This window comes from Anarhichas minor, unplaced genomic scaffold (assembly GCF_050575085.1).
Source record: "Anarhichas minor isolate MPS153535 unplaced genomic scaffold, ASM5057508v1 ptg000005l, whole genome shotgun sequence".
In the NCBI taxonomy this organism is placed as follows: Eukaryota; Metazoa; Chordata; class Actinopteri; order Perciformes; family Anarhichadidae; genus Anarhichas; species Anarhichas minor.
This window is the reverse complement of record NW_027466451.1, coordinates 557,501-576,504: the sequence shown is the minus strand read 5'-3', so window position 1 is coordinate 576,504 and position 19,004 is coordinate 557,501. Positions and strand designations below refer to the sequence as shown.

At 41.4% G+C, this 19,004-nt stretch overlaps 2 protein-coding genes across 4 annotated transcripts in view; one reads left to right on the top strand and one right to left on the bottom strand.

Annotated features, from left to right (window-relative positions):
- Positions 1 to 52: 52 nt before the first annotated feature.
- LOC142931371 (uncharacterized) lies at positions 53 to 8,956 on the bottom strand. 2 transcript variants are annotated; one of them, XM_076075277.1, is made up of 3 exons: positions 8,377 to 8,956; positions 4,492 to 5,129; positions 53 to 1,952 (listed from the first exon to the last, which is right to left on the bottom strand). In XM_076075277.1, exons 2-3 carry the CDS (start codon positions 5,053 to 5,055, stop codon positions 1,365 to 1,367), a joined length of 1,152 nt encoding a protein of 383 aa, XP_075931392.1. In that variant the 5' UTR covers positions 5,056 to 5,129; positions 8,377 to 8,956; the 3' UTR covers positions 53 to 1,364. The 2 variants fall into 2 exon arrangements, with proteins under 2 accessions (XP_075931392.1, XP_075931385.1); XM_076075270.1 differs by lacking the exon at positions 8,377 to 8,956 and adding an exon at positions 5,932 to 6,981.
- chka (choline kinase alpha) overlaps positions 7,317 to 19,004 on the top strand; it is a 43,198-nt gene continuing 31,510 nt past the window's right edge. The window contains exons 1-3 of one of the 2 annotated variants that reach the window (XM_076075260.1): positions 7,317 to 7,620; positions 9,471 to 9,579; positions 12,382 to 12,435. In XM_076075260.1, coding sequence (XP_075931375.1) covers positions 7,385 to 7,620; positions 9,471 to 9,579; positions 12,382 to 12,435 — 399 coding nt within the window. In that variant the 5' untranslated portion in view covers positions 7,317 to 7,384. Of the gene's footprint in view, positions 7,621 to 8,321; positions 8,853 to 9,470; positions 9,580 to 12,381; positions 12,436 to 19,004 lie in introns of those variants that run through there. The other variant, XM_076075253.1, reaches the window with a different exon arrangement.

Below are 19,004 nucleotides of genomic sequence, written 5' to 3'. Positions count from 1 at the left end.
GCAGGGACGGTTTACACACACACACACACACACACAAGCTTGTGAATGACAGTTAAGATTGAATACAGTCCTTTATGAAGAATCATGTGAAATGTTCTACACTCAAAAACATACATCATTATCAACTAAATTTCACATATACATCGATACATTCTGAGGAGCATAGACGGCCCCGAGCTCGTACGGCGCACAAGCACAAGTCCTGAAATGATCAGAATCCATTGAATGTTACACTAGTGCTCTGTGAACACAAGTTTCTGTTGTAAGACCTCGTAAGGCAAAATCTTTGACAACAAGGACCTCTGCTGAATAAAAAAGAGAACTGCAGAAGCATTGACTCCCTTCAGCTGTCAGCAGCAATCAGTGGAGGCTTGTGGTGAAAAGCAGACATGTTCCAATACCATTTATTCCTTCTTAATATCGATTCTGATACCTGAACTTGTGTATCCACCGATACCGATCCGATACCAGTATGTTAAAAACAAAAAATGTGATAATTCCCTCTGTAATATCTATTTTATATTGCTGTGAAAACATCTCCTTCAAACAACTGGATTTATTCAAGTTTCTCACCAAAGACTACATTTTACAAAAATGAATTTGAACACATCATAAAGTTATCATTTCTTTCAACTAATACAAATTTTTACTCAATTGAATCATAATGTAACTCTGCTGATTTGTTGTTCACAATGTAGCATCATCAGGGTGCACGAGTGTTTACAAACAGGTGTGTAGTCCTAGTTTGCCTATGTGCGATCAGGCAGGATATACAGATCAGTATATCAGATCAGATACGAGTGGCACATGTTTTTTATTGTTTCTGTTTTGCGTAAATAAATAAATAAATGATATGATATGATAACGTGATATCAGATCGGTGATCAGAGGCATTATCGATACTGGTATTGGTATCGGAACAAGTCTAGTAAAACAGGAATGAAAATAAAACTTCACATACATTTTTTTTCCCCCCAGCGCTCCATCACTGTTTGAAAGGCAATCTCCATAACTCCAGGTAGACCAGCGTAGAGAGCTCTGGTGGGAATGTATCCAAGCCAGCGCAACACAGAGCAATCAGCATATAGCACCTTTGCTTTGCGGAGAAAATCTAAAAGAAACAGCTGCAGACACGCTGTGCATCAATGTCTTCTTGGGAACGTGTAACAGCAACTTCCTCTTTAAGAATTAGAAAAGAAAAGAAAAAACTTGCAGTCCTTTGATTTCACTTGAAGACTCTTTTTTTGTCCCCCTGACAACATGCTCAGTTTATCTAAATGGGGACAAACTTTGGTGTGCAAATGCAGTACAGCAGTACAGTAAGGACCACCGATGGAATGATCTTCATTTCACGTCTCAGTCGTCTACCACAGCCAGCTGTCTAGATGCTGGATGCAGTAACAGGACTGTTCCAGGATGGCAGACAGCTCCCCGTAGCCGTCCTCTCTCCACGTGGGAAGCAGCCGCTCATTGTTGAGGGCCTGAAGCTTGGGCGTCCCCTCCCGGAGGACGCAGTACAGGCAAGGCCACCGGCTCTGGATCCTCAGCCTGGTCCTCCGGTCCAGCGTGATGCCACGGACGATCTTCTTGGCGCGGAGCTCGCGCAGGGCGGGGAGCCTCAGACAGGAGAAGACCAGGCCTCGGCTGGGCGACACGTCCAGGAACTCCAGGGATTGAGATTCCAGGGTGTATGAGATGCCCAGGTTCCTGAGCGGCACCAGGATCTGTAAAGTCAGGGACTTCAGGTTGGGTAGGGATTTGGTGAGGGTCTGCAGCGTTGTGGGGGTCACCCCTTTAAAGACCCAGAAGTATTTGAGCTCAAGGACACGGAGCTGCTGAAACTGGGTGAGCAGTGACACAGACTCGTCCGACCAGTCGAAGTGCAACCGCATCTTGGAGACGCGCGGGCAGCTGTGGGTGAGTTTGGTCAGCAGCTCCTGAAAACTGGTCACCTGTAAAATCAAATCAAAGCGGTGAACCATTGTCTGTGTAATCAGAGATATGTTGCTATGGAAGAGGACACATTACAACAGTGGTTACCAATTTCTGTCTCCCAAGCCCAGCTTTGGAAGACAAAAAAAGTCACTCCTGACATGAAATTATTATTATTTTCTTTTTTTTAATCTACCAGTAGCAATACTAGCATGCTTTTTTCTTACATATTTCTCTATAGTTTAAAGTTTGCACAAATAAAAAAAGTTGCTTGATGAGAATCAGCGTTTTCCCCCAATAATCTGTCCATGTTGGAGTTAAATTTCATTTTGCTGTCTGAAGAAGTCTTGATAGCCTTGCTAGCATCACGGCACTGTGAATCACATCCATAGCCTTCGTTTGCACACGCATTTGGACCCATAGCAGAAAATCACTGGTGAAACTAATGACAGTAACGATGGCTGTAGTCCAGCGGTTAGTTGCACAGTAAATCTGCTGTGATAAAGGTCTATTAATGGCACATGTGTTGCCGTGGTTATGCAGCACGCTCAATCTGAATTTTGCTTTCTATACACTACACGGGAGACTTGTGCAGCAGCGGATTGAGCATGCAGGGTGCTGTCTAATCATTTTGGGGAGTTATTATTACTGCTAGCCATAGTAGCTAGAAAGCTCATCGACTCATAATGGACGTAGGGTTGTAACGGTACACTTGCAGTATCAAAATTGATGGTTATCATGCTGTGTACATTTGTTTATCTACGGTATTGGAAATGAATAAATAGATAGATAAAAGCCTTTATTCAGACCAAAATCAACATTAAATCATTTAACTCAGATCCTCCTCCACTAACATCACAACTGTTTAATATCACTACAAGGAAAAAATGACTATCCGAAATCTATAAAATAATCTCTGCATCCGACCGAACAATATCCCTTCCTTCATAAAAATGGGAACAAGACCTACAAATCATCCACAGTGCCGACTTTTGGACTCAAATCTGTAAAAACATCTTCTCCACATTAACAAACACAAACATGCAACTCATTCCATACTAAATTGTTCATAGAGTACACTACTCAGAGAAAAGAATGTTTAAAATGGGATTCACATACTCTGAAATGTGTCCGCCCTGCCCTCAAAACACCACAGACACCTACCTACATGCATGCCACATGGGACTGCACACCAATTACACAACTCTGGCAGAACATCACCGACAACCTCTCTCTCCATTTGGGCTGTCACATTCCACTCTCCCCTACCCTCTGCTTACTTGGAGACACATCCAACATTAACCTAAACAACCCATCCAGTAGAATACTCTCCATAGCTCTAATCATCGCCAAGAAAACCATCCTCATGAACTGGAAATCAAGACACAACATCAGCACTACAAATCAAAACAGTTATCAATGAAAGAATGATCTGCCTCATTAAAACAACAAACCGCTGACTTCATTTGGAATCCATCTGTCCCTTAACTCTTAAATTCCACACAAATTTCACTCATCAACCATCCACAATAAAGATGCACACCATCATATCTGCTATCATATATGTACCATGATCCCTAAATATTCCGTATATGACATTCACAAACATACAATCAAACCCCCCTCCCTCTAATCTATCACCATCTCCTGTCTCTTTATTGATACTATTATTAATGTTTTATTGTTTATTATTATTATTATGTATCATGTTACTTATTGTTGTTATTAACATTATAATTATTATTATTACTATTATCATAATTGTTATTATTATTGATATCATTATTATTAAAGCTATTTATCTTCTCACTCTCCCTCCAAACTGCTTGTGAATATATTTTTTTGATTGTTATTATTTTCTTATTTTTTTATCAATTTATTAATGTGTTTTTTAATTCGATCTTTCTTTTTTTCATGGTGCTTACTTTCCTCTTCGCTACTGATGATATTATTACTACTTTTTATCACTATTACTTATAATAATAATTATTATTATTATCATGCCATTATCATTATCATAATTCATTACCATTATTGCTGTTTATTTCTCTTATTATCTTTTTTGTGTTATTTATGTATGTTTACAATTACTTTTATTTATTTATTTTTCTACAGTCACAACCGTACGCGTACACACACATGACAAACCCAATCAATCTCCTCACACAACTCCCCACCCAACCCCTTGTCCTCCTGTGTGGTGGCTTGTTGTGGTGCTGGCATATTTGGCATATAAATTCATAATTACTTCTACTTGAATTATTATTATGCTTTTCTTACAATAGGATGTCATTTTTCGTGTTTTTTGATTTTACATTTTTTTCTAATGCATATGTGTGTATATATATGTGTATGTATATATATATATACGTATATATATATACGAATATATACAATGTATAGGGATATTGTGTACATGTACAGTCTTTGTATATTTATGTGTAGATTGAAATATATCCCATATTACTACCGAACACGCGTGCGCGCACACACACACCTCACTTTTGAGTAGCTGGAATATTTTGCATTTTTGCCTCTAAATGATAACAACATGGTTACCTGGTCCATCTTTGTAATGCTGTCCTGGTGCGAACTGGAGCTGGAGTGGACCCTGAGGTCCAGCGGCTCCAGCAGAGTAAACGTCCAGTTCAGGTCCAGGTGGCTGAGGTCTCTACAGTGGACGTTCTCCAGCAGGCGACTCAGTAGCTCGCACCACTTGTTGCAGCGATCCCCGAGGTCAAAGCTGGCCTTCAGCGTGAGCAGGCTGGCCCGCCGCGAGATGAGGTGATGGGTGTAATGGTGGACCCAGGCCTTCCACCTCTCGAACTCGCGGTTGGAAACCAGCAGCCCCTCCTGGCCCAGGTGGAAGACGCCGCGGCGGGAGTAGTCCGCCACCCGCCACAGCTTCCACGAGCGGACGAGGCGGCTCCAGCTCGAGCAAACCAGGGCACAGCTGCATTTGTCCACCTCGTTCAGAAAGGACAGTACGTGCAGTTGGCACTCCACCGGCAGGAAGTTGAAAGGGAAGTGGTCGTCCGCTGCTTTCCGCCGGCTGCTCACGGGGACCAGGGGTCTCTTCCGCGGCGACATGATGAGAGATGATGAAATGATATTGCTGGTCATTGGTGGAGGTCAGAATCTCCACCGGGTGGTCTTGCGGTCTGGCTTTGCCATAGATATCTCTGGCCTTGGGAATTCTAGAGATAAAGAAAGGAAACAGACAAGAAAAGAATGTAAGATGTTGATTCTCTTGTGGGAAATAACTAATACATATCTGGTTCATTAGGTGGTCTGTGTGCAATAGAATGCGGTTCAGTTTGAACTGGTAACGTTGTATATGTAATTATACCATATCATGTGATGTATCACCTTTAAAGTAATGTGTGCAAACACGGTTGGGTGAAAGTTTTAGTTGTAACTAAATAATAATAACAACAACTTGATATTTGCAAAGTTGACCAACGAGCCAGTTTCAACAACCAATTGGTGTAAAGTTAGTACTTCGACAGTTTCCCCGTTGAAACTCTGTATAAAATGACACTTTAGTGAAGTGACTCCTCGGTTTGTAACATGAGTCAGGTTATCTCTTCTCCTTTTGCTGACAGTTACCTTTTGGCTTCTCTCCTGAATAACGGGACCGTTCTTAGACTTACAGTGGCGTTATGGGACTGTTTAGCACCGTTATCGAGACAGAAGTCGTGTTGTTGTTGTTTGTTGTTTATTTGATTTGATATGGACATCACAGTTGCATTAGAATTGTAACATACATTTATGCACAGGGACTAGATGCACTGCGTTAAGTGTTTGTAGCGAAACGCTAATTTACAACACCTGTCCACAGGAGGCTTTTAAAAAAAAAAAGTTAAAATAGAAAAAAGAAAAAAAAAAGAAAGAAAATACATCCACAGATACATACACAAAGTACAAGTGTGTTTACAGGGGTAGCCATGATTTAATACCTCTATTAGAAACATTAAAATTGTGTTGCATTTTCTTTACCTTCTGGCCAAGCGGCTCCCTCCCGTCCCCAGTTTAAAAAAGCTAACCTGCTAGAAGCTAACGTTAGCAGACAGGAGACAAAGGAGTTTAACATTTAACCTGAAAACACAGAGTTGTTGCATTTTTTCGAAATTGCGTTGTATTCGAATGTATAAGGAACTGTAAAGCAACTTATAGAAATCCAGAAGTTTAAAAAGCAAGAAAAGAACAGTATTCAGTATGTCGAACAGTTTAGATCTGTTGTTGTTGTTTTTATTGTGGCTCGCTGTGATGGCGTCATCAACGTGCGTCGGGCTGCCCGTTTTGTTCCACGGCGTTGCGCCTTCGGGGGCGGGCGGAGGTAATGTTTGAAAGTGTTGAGAATAACAATTGTTCTTGATTCGATGCCAATAGTAATATTTTTGCGAATCCATTAAAACACAAACCCCAAAGAAACGAAGACAGTGTTTGTACGAGTTGTTTGAAGAGCTCAATCGGATTTAAGAGGGTGTGAGCGCCCTCTGTCGGTGGCTCATAACACAATGTTGCGACTTTTCCGTTTGATATAAGATATATATCTCCAAAGGGAGAATTGGTTTTCACAGTGTGCCTCCAGAACATAGATAGGCTCCATTTACATACAACAACGTACAACCTACATACATTACACATTACAATATGGCCGTCACTCTGATGAACACTTACATCAACCGTTTAACAACAGCATACTGCTGCCGATATAGATTATAATCATCATCAATCAACATATCATCCGTCATTGTTAATATACATCCTACACGCTGTATATACAGTATATAGACATCTTTACGTGTACTACTGTACATACTCCTCCAGTCCACGTACATCCACACAGTATTGTTTGTTTATTTACACTATTTGTATCATAAGAACAGTTGACTTGTATATGTTGACGTTTTATTTCTTATTTCATTGTTGGTCATTGGTACTTTTTGAAAATATATTATCATATTAATATTAATGTAAATACTATTTTATGTCAGCCCTGACAATTCTTTACCTTTATTTTTTCAGTTTTGTTGTCCAGTTTTCTGTCTAAGTACAACAAGAGAGAATGAGTCAAATTCCTTGTATGGGCACACGAACTTGGCAAATTAATCAGATTTTGAAATACATTTGTATATTTAATATAGTGTGTTATTGTGCGGCAGAGGTCACAACTCAAGCATTAGAATTCAAATGATTTACCGTTGTTATTTTCTATATGCAAATTACATGTTTTTGAAGCGTGTTTTTTTTCAATTGTGATTTATTTATCACCAGTAGATGGCATTCTAAGTATGCAAAAAAAGAAAGAAAGATGAAAGTAGTGGGCTCGGTGATAAAGGTTGACTGACTTCAAGTAGCATCCTCTTGATGACGCAGAGCGTCTCCTATACAGGTCTGGTGTTCAACTCAGAATATTTGCGTTTCATTTCTTCTTTTAAGAACCAAAATGAAAACCAAATTTATCAACGGGGTTTCCTCCTCCCCCTCCATGTCGCTGGGTATCCTGGTGACCGAGAACGCGCTGCAGGTCCAGCCCGACACCGAGGAGGACTGCAAGGAGCTGGACCGCCTCGACCAGCCCGACCTGGACACCCAGCGCAAGGCTTATCTGTGGTGCAGAGAGTTCCTCCACGGAGCATGGAAAAGCCTGGCCAAGGACGAGTTCCATATCACCATCATAAGGTAAGCCACGCTCACTTGCTTGCGGGGTGGAAGTAGGCCCCGATTGGTCGAAGCTAGTGTGATAAGGCTGCTGTTATACATCTAGTCTCGTGATGTAAACCGTTGAAGGGCAAACTCGCCCTAAATAAGGATGATGTATGTTATTTCTATAGTAGGCCTGTAGTTTTAAGAACAATTATTAAATTATAAAATAGCTATAACTTTGTGATTCTGTTTAGGCCAGCAGAGAAGGCCTTGCTGGCCCTGACGGCCCACCACTGTGGTCTATGGTGTGAAGTCGCTTTGGCGGACACTCGCACCCCTCGCAGATGCGTCAAGCACAAATAAGGCATCACAATTAATCGCAGAAAATCATGCGATTAATCGCGATTAAAAATTGTAATCGTTGCCCAGCACTAATATATATATAAAATTATCAGAAAAAATACCTTGGTCTTTAAAGAGTTCACCATACATTTTGACAGTTCACCACTTTTATTAGTGTTTATAAGTTTGAGATTCTTGATAAATTGTTTAAATCTAATGAAATTGGGACTAGCTTTGAAACTGTATGTCTCTTCTAATATGTTCTAACATTAGAATTCGTCTGTAATCGTCTGTTGGATAGCCCCTGGAGGCACTGTTGGGTTTGTTTTGGTCCTGAGGGTCTGTGTCCGAGCCGACCAATGAGGGGATCGAAAGTGTCATGTGACCCCTGCCGCCCCGCCCAGTCTACATCCCTTGTAAAGCGGCGCGTCCTTCATAGTTAAATCATACCTTTTCCAGTAAGCGGTGACTCCTACAGCCTGTCCCCGTAACCTCTCAACGACGCCAGAGAGACACTTCGCATTCTACCAACGAAAAAAAGAAAGAAAAAAGAAATTCATTCACAGAGACAAAAGAAATTTGTGGCCGACTCGACTGCGACACAAGCCAGAGGCTACACATCCGTTTACTCGTTCAGTGGGGTGTTCAACTCAGAATATTTGCGTTTCATTTCTTCTTTTAAGAACCAAAATGAAAACCAAATTTATCAACGGGGTTTCCTCCTCCCCCTCCATGTCGCTGGGTATCCTGGTGACCGAGAACGCGCTGCAGGTCCAGCCCGACACCGAGGAGGACTGCAAGGAGCTGGACCGCCTCGACCAGCCCGACCTGGACACCCAGCGCAAGGCTTATCTGTGGTGCAGAGAGTTCCTCCACGGAGCATGGAAAAGCCTGGCCAAGGACGAGTTCCATATCACCATCATAAGGTAAGCCACGCTCACTTGCTTGCGGGGTGGAAGTAGGCCCCGATTGGTCGAAGCTAGTGTGATAAGGCTGCTGTTATACATCTAGTCTCGTGATGTAAACCGTTGAAGGGCAAACTCGCCCTAAATAAGGATGACGTATGCTATTTCTATAGTAGGCCTTTAGTTTTCTATATGAATCTGATACATACATCTCATTTTATACGAACCTCCCCTTTTAAAATGGTGTTTTGGGACATTGGGAGGCCAATAACTGTGGCATTTTTTAATTATTATTATTATTAATGATTTTTTAAACTTAAGCTGCTATTTTAGTTGTTTCAAAATAGGTTTGTTTTTAATTCAAAATCTCTTCAACTTTGTCCAAAAACTGCTGCTTTAATTCTTATGAAATGATCTATTGTGGCACGACATCTGGCCTCACACCTAGGACAACTATTTATGTAAGGGATTACAGGCATTAGTTGAATGAGGTAATGTAAGACTATAATGCATCCTATTCTATTATTATGTTGCCTATCATGAGCTCAGAAAGCACGATAAAGAGAGACGCAGTGGGAGTTTTCTTTTTGAAGCCCTATCTACATGTAACAATGTCCCACCGTCTTGTCTGTCCCCCAGGGGTGGTCTGAGCAACAAGCTCTTCCTGTGCAGCCTCCCCGACAGCCTGGACACTGTTGGGGACGAGCCCAGGAGCGTCCTGCTGCGCCTCTATGGGGCCATCCTGCAGGTGGGAGCCACATCTCTTATCACTTGTTTAAACACTGTTGTTTTACTGCAGAAAAAGAGAGCAACAAGTAAGACTCTTCACGAGGATGTGTTGCCGTGTCGTAAAAACTACTTTCCCTCAGTAGTTTGTAGATATTAGTCTAATTGTTAAAGTTTAACTGCTTTATTTAATGAAGTTAAGTGCTGCTACAGACCATTTCACAGTTGTAAAAATGTGTCCCAGTTTATTTCCTGCCGCGGTGTATGTGAATGACATAGGCCGACAGGAAGTAAACATGGACACGGCTATTTGCCGAGCAATGCAATTGCATTGAAACAGTCCACACGGCACACACACAAACAGCAGCAGAAAAGTAAGAACTGCACACTCTGGTATTTTTTTTAAACTTCCTGTAGAAATGTTTGACTTTTATCACAGAGAGGACTCAAGTAACTGGGGTCAACGGTCAATAAGAGCTGATAGTCACAGAAACAAACAAGATAAAACATACAACTGTGTGATGTGTCTCCCCCAGAGCTTGTTGTGTGTGAGTGTGTGGGTGTCTGCAGCTGATATGCTTATGTGTGTAAGTGTGTGCGCGTGTTAGCCATTGTTGTACATGATGATGTACCCCCATGGCTGTACATGCATGTGTTCTTTGCCGTAGGCTTCCCAAAGGAGCGTGCCCTCCTGGGTACTCTTGTTCCCAGGTGAACCCACCAAAAAACACGGTACAGTATGAGATCCCTGAAATCTCAGCCTAATACAAAGACGTAACACACACTGACTCATGCAGCACAACACCCGGCTGGGAAGACACAGTATGCAGGGAGCAACCCGAGTGCCGAAAACCCCTCTCCTGTCTGTCTCCTTTCTTCTTTAAAAATAACTCGTAACTCCCATTTATCAAGAAGTCAGCTGAATGTTTTTTAAGGGTGACTCGGCACATTTTTTGCCGTGAAAATTCAAGTGTGTGCGCAATTTCACAAAAGCGGCTAGATAATGTATCTCTTCTCAGCTCGGTGGTGTTAACACAGAGAGGTACAGGTGATGTGGCTGGACTGTCCAGAGTTCATGATCCAGGTATTAAGTGTAACAGAACTACAAAGATAAGCCGCTTGAGTCAGCATCACCTGCCGCGGCGCACTGATTTCATATTGAGCGACAGGGGATCATGGGCTTCCGAGCAAAACGGCACATACTAATCTTCTGCACGCTGTTGGCTTCATCCTGCCGCGATACATTAAAAAAATAAAGACGAAACAAAAGACGCCGCGATATGGTCCTGTCCTGCTGCTCCCTCAGCCTTAAAATTTGCCCAATGAATCCTGCATTAGGTATTAACTAAAGACCATGTAATAAAAGCCAACGGCAGCTTTTATTGCCGGGGATGTCTGAGAGAGAGCTATAGTGCTGTGTCCTTCACCAAGGTAACTGTAGCCGTCTCCATCAGGACAGTAGCACGTCTCAGGAATTAGTCCTGTTTAATCAAAAAAGCTAATATGATTCAGGAGCTTTATGTCACCATCAGAGTGCACCGCTACTAATGATTAAACAAAGCCTAATTGCACTGGAAGCGACGCTTCTCAGCAATTAAGATATGTGAATAGCATGTTGGATGATTGTAATTATAGATAAATAGATATATTTTTACCCCCGGTTATAATAGACCATTTTACAGCTGTTGCAATCAAAAATGTGCGTTTACATGCTGGCAACAGAAGTGTCATTCTTCCCCAGCCATCCAGACGAGTTAGTGAGCTTTAAACGTTGAATTGAAACTGTCACCAGCACCAGAAGGTCTGGTTGGTGTATGTTCGGTTGTAAGAATCGACTCAAGTTCTACAGAATTCCGTTAGGATTGCGACCGTTTCAGAGCAACGGGTGTTTCAGATTAACGAGTGGCCGTGTTAACTGGTGACTTTCAACAGAATGAATCTTTGGTTGCTCGTAGTAGATAAAAAAAAAACACAGATTTTAAAAATTGATAAAGGACACCGTCATGTTCTGTTGGTGTTTTCAACAGCCGCCGTTGCTATGACGCATTCGGGCAAGTCACCAATTAACACGGTCACAGGTTAAACCAAAACACTGGCATCTATGGCTGCTAGCTATTAAACATGTTGACGACCACTGGACTGTTTTTATCACCCATTTTTAAACTGAATAAAGTCAAACCTCTGAGTCTTTGTCATGATGTTTGACATTGTAGCTCGTAATGACCCGACTTGTAGCTCGTAATGACCCGACTTGTAGCTCATAATGACCCGACTTGTAGCTTATGACCCGACTTGTAGCTCATAATGACCCAACTTGCAGCTCGTAATGTCTCGACTTGCAGCTCGCAATGTCTCGACTTGCAGCTTATAATGACTCGACTTGTAACTCGTACTGACTCGTTGGTGTAAAGTTACATGCTAGGTTTCTTTACCAAATGCATGTTTATATTGGGATATTAAATATTGGGCCACTATTTAATGTATTCTACCCACTCACTAATTGAACACGTATCTGGAAAGTCCATGTGTTTAGGTTACATTCTCCATTTTTGCTGGTTAATGTTCTTAAAAGCTTGACAAGCTATCGCACTCCGCTGTACTTCCGTTGCCAAACTGCGTGGGCACACCTACATTCATCTGTATTGTGTAAAAGGTCACAACCAAGAGCAGGTTTAGTATTGAGCTGTAGAATACAGGACCATACAGAAGTTATCTCCGAGGAGATAACTAGGTTTGGATGTTGACCGCTCATGGACAGTTGACCGCTCATGGACAGCTTCACATGTATTCACGGATAGTTCTTTCCTTTTTCTTTTGTTGATAGATGTCCTGTAATAAAGGGGATTCCCGACAGTCAAACAAAGAAAATCTCTTTCAAGTAAGTAACTGGTGATGTGCTCCTCTGCCCGGAGTGCTGCACCGTGTCCATCCTCTCACCAACTCCCCTGATGTGTGAAAACATAATTTTGCTTCTGCTCTTTACTCGTGTTCAACTGTGTCAGGATGGGTTTTTTCCTCTGCTCTGAGGCACCAGTTGTGTTCAGAATCCATTTAACACCTGTTTCCACTTATTGTTTCCTGGCAGAGCACGGCTGTAAGAACTGAGTTGCTACAGTCACTGATTTCATTCAGTTTATACTTTAAAGCAACCTGATTCGGGTGAGACACTACAGGCAGTGGTTTTCATTTACTGGTGAATTTTTCTTCCATAACACGTCTTATTTCAGACTGGTGGAAAGGAAACATTTATTTTACTACTTTGTCTATTTGCGTCTTTAGATTTCTCCTAAATTCACGTCTAGTTCAAGTTACCATTATCCTCATTTGCATATTTAAACATGACATTTCAGAAAACTTACAATACAAAAAACAATTGTCTTAATGTAAGTAATCAACTGGGGAAATTTCATCTTGATGACATTTTTACCCTATTCATTCACCTGTAGTGAATTTTACAAAACATCTCTTTTAAGGCCGTTTTCTCTAAATTAGTTATTTTCTCAGACTCTGATCCAGAAATCTCCACTTCAGTAGCTCTTACATACACCAAACTTTACACTTTCATTCCTCTCTATGTTCTGAAGGTTTTTACAGAGGGGTTTGTTCATTTGTTCATATATCATTTATGGCCTGATATAGATAACATTTTATTACTAAAGAAATAGAAAAAAATGTTTTATGGAGTGATACAAAGAGATATCTAAAATTCACTCTGTAAACACTTTGACTCTAATTATTAGAGTATTATTAAAGTCGACATATTAGAGTCTAATATGTCGACAAAATGAAATTTTGAACCTTGTCAAATGTTCAGATTTGGTCTGGAAATTAATGCAAGTTAGCACTTATTTAATAAGAAAATGTCTTGTTTGCTTGTTTAAATATTTTCAGAAAATTTGTAATACAAAAAATGATTGATGTAAATTAATGTAAGAAATCAAGTGGGGAAGTTTTTTCTTGGTGACATCTATTAGTTAAATTATTTTACCGTAGTGTCTCCCTTTTTAAAATACATTTCTTTTGGAAAATTAAGCTCACCTGGCATTTGGCTTCAGTTCAACTAAAGAAATTCTATTTGGAACACAAGACGGTAGATGCGAAAAATGAGCAGAGAAGGTTTTTAAAAGAATCGGCAGCAACATTAACACGGTATGTTCAGAGACTCGCTGTTGGCAGCCTGAAGCACTGCAAAGCCTCATCCCCAGTGACCTAGAAAATCTTTCACCCTACGCCGCGTCACCACAACCCCTGACCCTCGCGTTACGTGGCTGAGTCACAGCTCCGTCATGTGATGAAGGTGAGGTCATCGACCAGTTAGTTATTGTTGCCGCTCCAGCTTCCTGACCTCGAACTCAGCAGCAACTTCCCTTCCCTCTAAATCCAGCAGCAAGCATTGAGGCTAAAGGAAGGCGGACCCAGTGTCTTAGGATAATGTTCTCCAACAATGCTGTATGGTCAAAGTAAATCCTATTTAGGATTATATAGGACGTCACTGTGTTAATCCCTGCAGGGATACTTCACACATCATAGCAACATGTCGGATATACTTTAGATATAAATTCTCAACTACGGCAGAGAGAATCACGCCTTTTAATTGAAACAAACTTATGTAAGTGACATTTATTGACATTTATTTCTAAAACCCATTGTGAACACTTCTAATATCCGGTGTCTTGATAAATTTAGGATAATATACATTTCCTCGGCATTATTTCCATCTAAATTTCAGCACATATCGCCAAGATGACGGTCAGTGGTTGTAACGTAACAAATTGTATTTATTCAAGTCCTTATCGCTGTTCTTTGACACAATTTCACTTGCAGACAGATAAATGTCACACTAGTTCATCTCAGTTCAGATGGATGCGAGCGGACTGAACTCTGATCTACCCCCCGTACAGGTTTATTGACACACACAACAGAGCAGATAAGCATGTTGGCAGTGCACAGTGCACCTGCTGCATCGCTCCAAGGCCAGCTGCCGATTATTTCGGAGCCGGGCAACAGCGCTGATGTGGGACCACTGACCAGTATAGCAGTTTAGATTCAGATGCAATCAAATATCCGGAGAGGGCATGATCACATAGAACTACATCAGCTGTCAGACTAAGGGCCCCCTATTCATTCAAAAAGTGTATTCAGATATGGGAGGAAGTTTCTGTTTCCTGTCAGGAAACAGAGTGAGGGAGGTGCTTTATTTTGGGGAATGTGGAAATTCTTCTGTGCTTTGACATCGGTTGTTGATGATTAACTTTTGAACGGGTAGAAGAAGAAGACTTCTCTGGGAGAGAGAGCCAAATCAAACAGACCGCTAAAATAAACAGATGGCATTTAATATAGGTCAGAGGAAAACAAAACACAAGTTGATGGAGGACCATCTGCTGGGCGGTAGGACAGTCAATATGGGACCACCAGGGTCACTGTGTGGGCAGGTTACATAACTGACATTTGAATCAAGAATATGACTTAAGGCCCTGCCAACTCATTTTCTCAATCAACTTTTTACTATAAGTGATGGGTCATACATGAACACACAATTTTCTGCCCAACTAGGTGCAATGTTAAAGATGTGGCCAGAACTTTTAGTTTAAAAGGCCCGTCCTGTCTTACCACTCGTACGTCAAGAGGCGATAGTGAGTCACTAGTGTGTCCAGGCTGCCCCATAGACTGTATCAAATATGAATGTAGTCTCCGTGACGTCACCCATAGGTTTTTTGAGGAGTGTCAGACTGAAAACATTCCTCAGTTCACAAAGATAAAAACTGTGAAACACAAAAGTGTTGTTCAAACTGAGGCCAGGGGCCTCAAACAGGGTCCAGACTGTCTGAGGGTTTTTACTTTGATCTTTGCTCTTTGTGAAGCTCAAAGTGGGCGTCTCCATCTTGTCAGTGACGACAATCCTGGCTAAACCAAAAATGGGTAAAGAGGTGGATCGTCTGCCACGCCCTTAATTATGCCTAAAATGATGCCTTAATATAATTTAAACAGGCAAGTTATGTAACAATTCAACGCAGTACAGTTGCCATGAACGGGTACATTAGCTAAATAGACCAAAACCGTTTTTGTGTCTGTAAACATGTTCATTTCTGCTGTAAATTTGGGCATTTTAACATGGGGGTCTAAGGGATTGCTTTAAGATGGCCTCAAGTGGCTATTTGAGGAACTTCAGTTTTTGGCACTTCCGAGTTGGCTTAATTTCTCATCACTGGAGGTTGATGTTCTGCCCTCACTCCAACATGTTCTTGGCAAGCGACCTTTATCACCATCCCAACCACTCTCTCCCGACAAGAAACCACAGTCAGTGGCAAAGAAAACAAGTGCTGTAAAAAGGAGCAAAACGATAGTAAACGTTGGTGTGGCCTTCCACCGTTGGAGACAGCCCTTGGCGAGTAAAGATGAGATTTGATGCTGAAATCGTTTCTTTTAGACTGGTAAGAAACATCTAATGTTGGCTGTTTAACTAAACCTATCTTTAGTGAAACTAATGACACAAACCATACTGGAAAAAAAACCCATACCAAATGGCGTCAATATGTGGTTTTGATGTGGCTGTTTTTTTGCTACTAAGGTCTTGCGAAATTAAGGTAAACTACAGGCCGACACCACATGTGAAGATTAAAAGATAGCAGCATTATTTTTTAGAATATTTTTTTATAATGCGTATTCTTGCATTGCTGTTAGTTTGTAGTAAATAACAGTAAATAAGAAGTGGACGTAGTCGTCGTGACATGACCCATTGGTTTGTGGACTACGGTTGGGATGCCTCGAATTCGGCCTTTTGGCCATTGACATCTTGGATTTTGTCCGTCACCATCTGTTTTTTTTTGCAACCAGTGAACGGAAGTCGCCCCCGCTGGTCAGTAGCGATAATGCACGTTTTAAGACACTTCAGCATTGGCTTCACTTTTCGGAATCAGAGATTGCCGCCTGATTAGTAGTTCAATCAGGAGAGACAAGTGAATAATTAGTAGTTACTGTTTATTATGACAGATGATGCGCCAATGAGTTGCACATAAATTCTTTGGTGCTTGAAGTCGACGGGGAGATTTGTGATTGAGTGGCAATTGCCCTTAGCGGCAACAATATAAATCCCCCCCGAGGAGTCCAGACACTGGTGGTGGTGGCTGAAGGTTCTGCTGGAGTTGGCTGGAGATGCTGATGGAGTGCTGAATCTGCGAAGACGGATGGTGCTGGGGAGGAGGAGGGTCGCACGAAACTGCAGCTGGACAACTAGAGGCAGGGATACAGCACATTTAAAAAGAGACAGCAGCAAGCTGATAGGCTAACGATGAGGGAGTGACGGTTGGGAGCGCCCAGCGACAGTTGGGAGCGCCCAGCTGTTAAACAGCTGATAGTGTGTATGACGCCTTTGACAGTGACAGCCGGAATTGAGAAAGTGCCGCTAGTGAGGGAGTCGTATTGAGAGAGAGAGAGGACTTCAAGTCTAAGCGTGCAAGGATAGTATACCTGACTGAACTTATGCTAGAGCTTCATTTGGCTGCTGTTAGTTGAGAAGGTTGGGAAGAAGTGAAATCCTGTTTGGAGCATGTGGCCAGGCACATTGCACCTTTTAATTGTTGCTTATTTAATCACGAATATTTCATGTTGTAGAGAAAGCCAAGTTTTCAGGGGCTTTGATTATTTAATTATCATTCCAGTTTAAATGTGTTACTATTGGTACGTCCCATTTGTCTTTATCGCTGAGGCTAAATTTTTATCAGTGCACTGCAAAAGAGCACGGTCAACATTGTTATATCTTATGTCATCTATTATAGTTCTCAATCAGGGAATAAGGGATTGCACATACCTGTCTTCTAATTAGGGTTGGGTACCGAAACCCGGTGCTAATATAGCACCGGTTCCTATACGACCGGTATCTACTGGACCGAAACGCAACGCAGATTTCGGTGCTTCCTTTCGGTGCCTGAGCCGATTGAAATACTTTTTTTACACTACTCTGATGACTCCGTCCTGGCAGCCTCGGTCCTCCGCTCCTCACTCATAATATTATTACAACCGGACGAGCTGTGCGCGCTTAGAAACAAACCCCTCCATCATTCTGGCGAAGCTTCGGCCATGATTTATTAAAAAAAGAAAAAACGAGACCGAGATCTGTCAAACGGCAGGCAGGCTACTGACTTCCTCCATCGACATCCGGGTACTTAGCGCTGGCGCTCATAAGAACAACATCCACAGGCACGCGAAACCTTCTTCTTCTTCTTTGAGGTGTAGTGGCCGTTGGCAAACGATGAATTGGCGCATTACCGCCACCAACTGGTAAAATAAAAGTAAATTAAATTAGTCAGGAGAGGTGTCGTATTTTGCCAGAAAACGCAAATATGCTCATATTTCTGCAAAATAATTGCTGAAGTTTGAAGCTGTAGTGTGTGTACAGAGTGTGTGTGTGTGTGTGTTTTGTATTTATTTATATTTATAGTATAGTATAGTACAGTTAATATATTGTTCAATTTGAAGAAAAAAGTATCGGTTTAGGCATCGGTATCGGAAAAAACCCAAACGATACCCATCCCTACTTCTAATACCAAGACTGAGAGTATTAGAAGAGTTTTTGCTTTACTCACAGGCTGTCAAATGGCGTGTTGTCTGGCGGTATGTGCGTCAGGATGATTGCGGTAATGTGGGTAATTCACATTGGAGATTTGAGAGAGCATGTGATCAGCATTCCGCAGATAAGGCATTACATGACGTTTGGGAGTATTCTCTAAACAAATGCCCTGGAAATATATTTTTATTATATATATATTTTTTTTTATTATATATATATATATACAGGTGCTGGTCATATGATTAGAATATCATCAAAAAGTTGATTTATTTCACTAATTCCATTCAAAAAGTGAAACTTGTCTATTATATTCATTCATTACACACAGACTGATATATTTCAAATGTTTATTACTTTTAATTTTGATGATTATAACTGACAACTAAGGAAAATCCCAAATTCAGTATCTCAGAAAATTAGAATATTGTGAAAAGGTTCAATGTTGAAGACACCCGGTGCCACACTCTAATCAGCTAATTAACTCAAAACACCTGCAAAGGCCTTTAAATGGTCTCTGTCTAGTTCTGTAGGCTACACAATCATGGGGAAGACTGCTGACTTGACAGTTGTCCAAAAGACAACCATTGACACCTTGCACAAGGAGGGCAAGATACAAAAGGTCATTGCAAAAGAGGCTCGCTGTTCACAGAGCTCTGTGTCCAAGCACATTAATAGAGAGGCGAAGGGAAGGAAAAGATGTGGTAGAAAAAAGTGTACAAGCAATAGGGATAACCGCACCCTGGAGAGGATTGTGAAACAAAACAGATTCAAAAATGTGGGGGAGATTCAGAAAGACTGGACTGCAGCTGGAGTCAGTGCTTCAAGAACCACTACGCACAGACGTATGCAAGACATGGGTTTCAGCTGTCGCATTCCTTGTG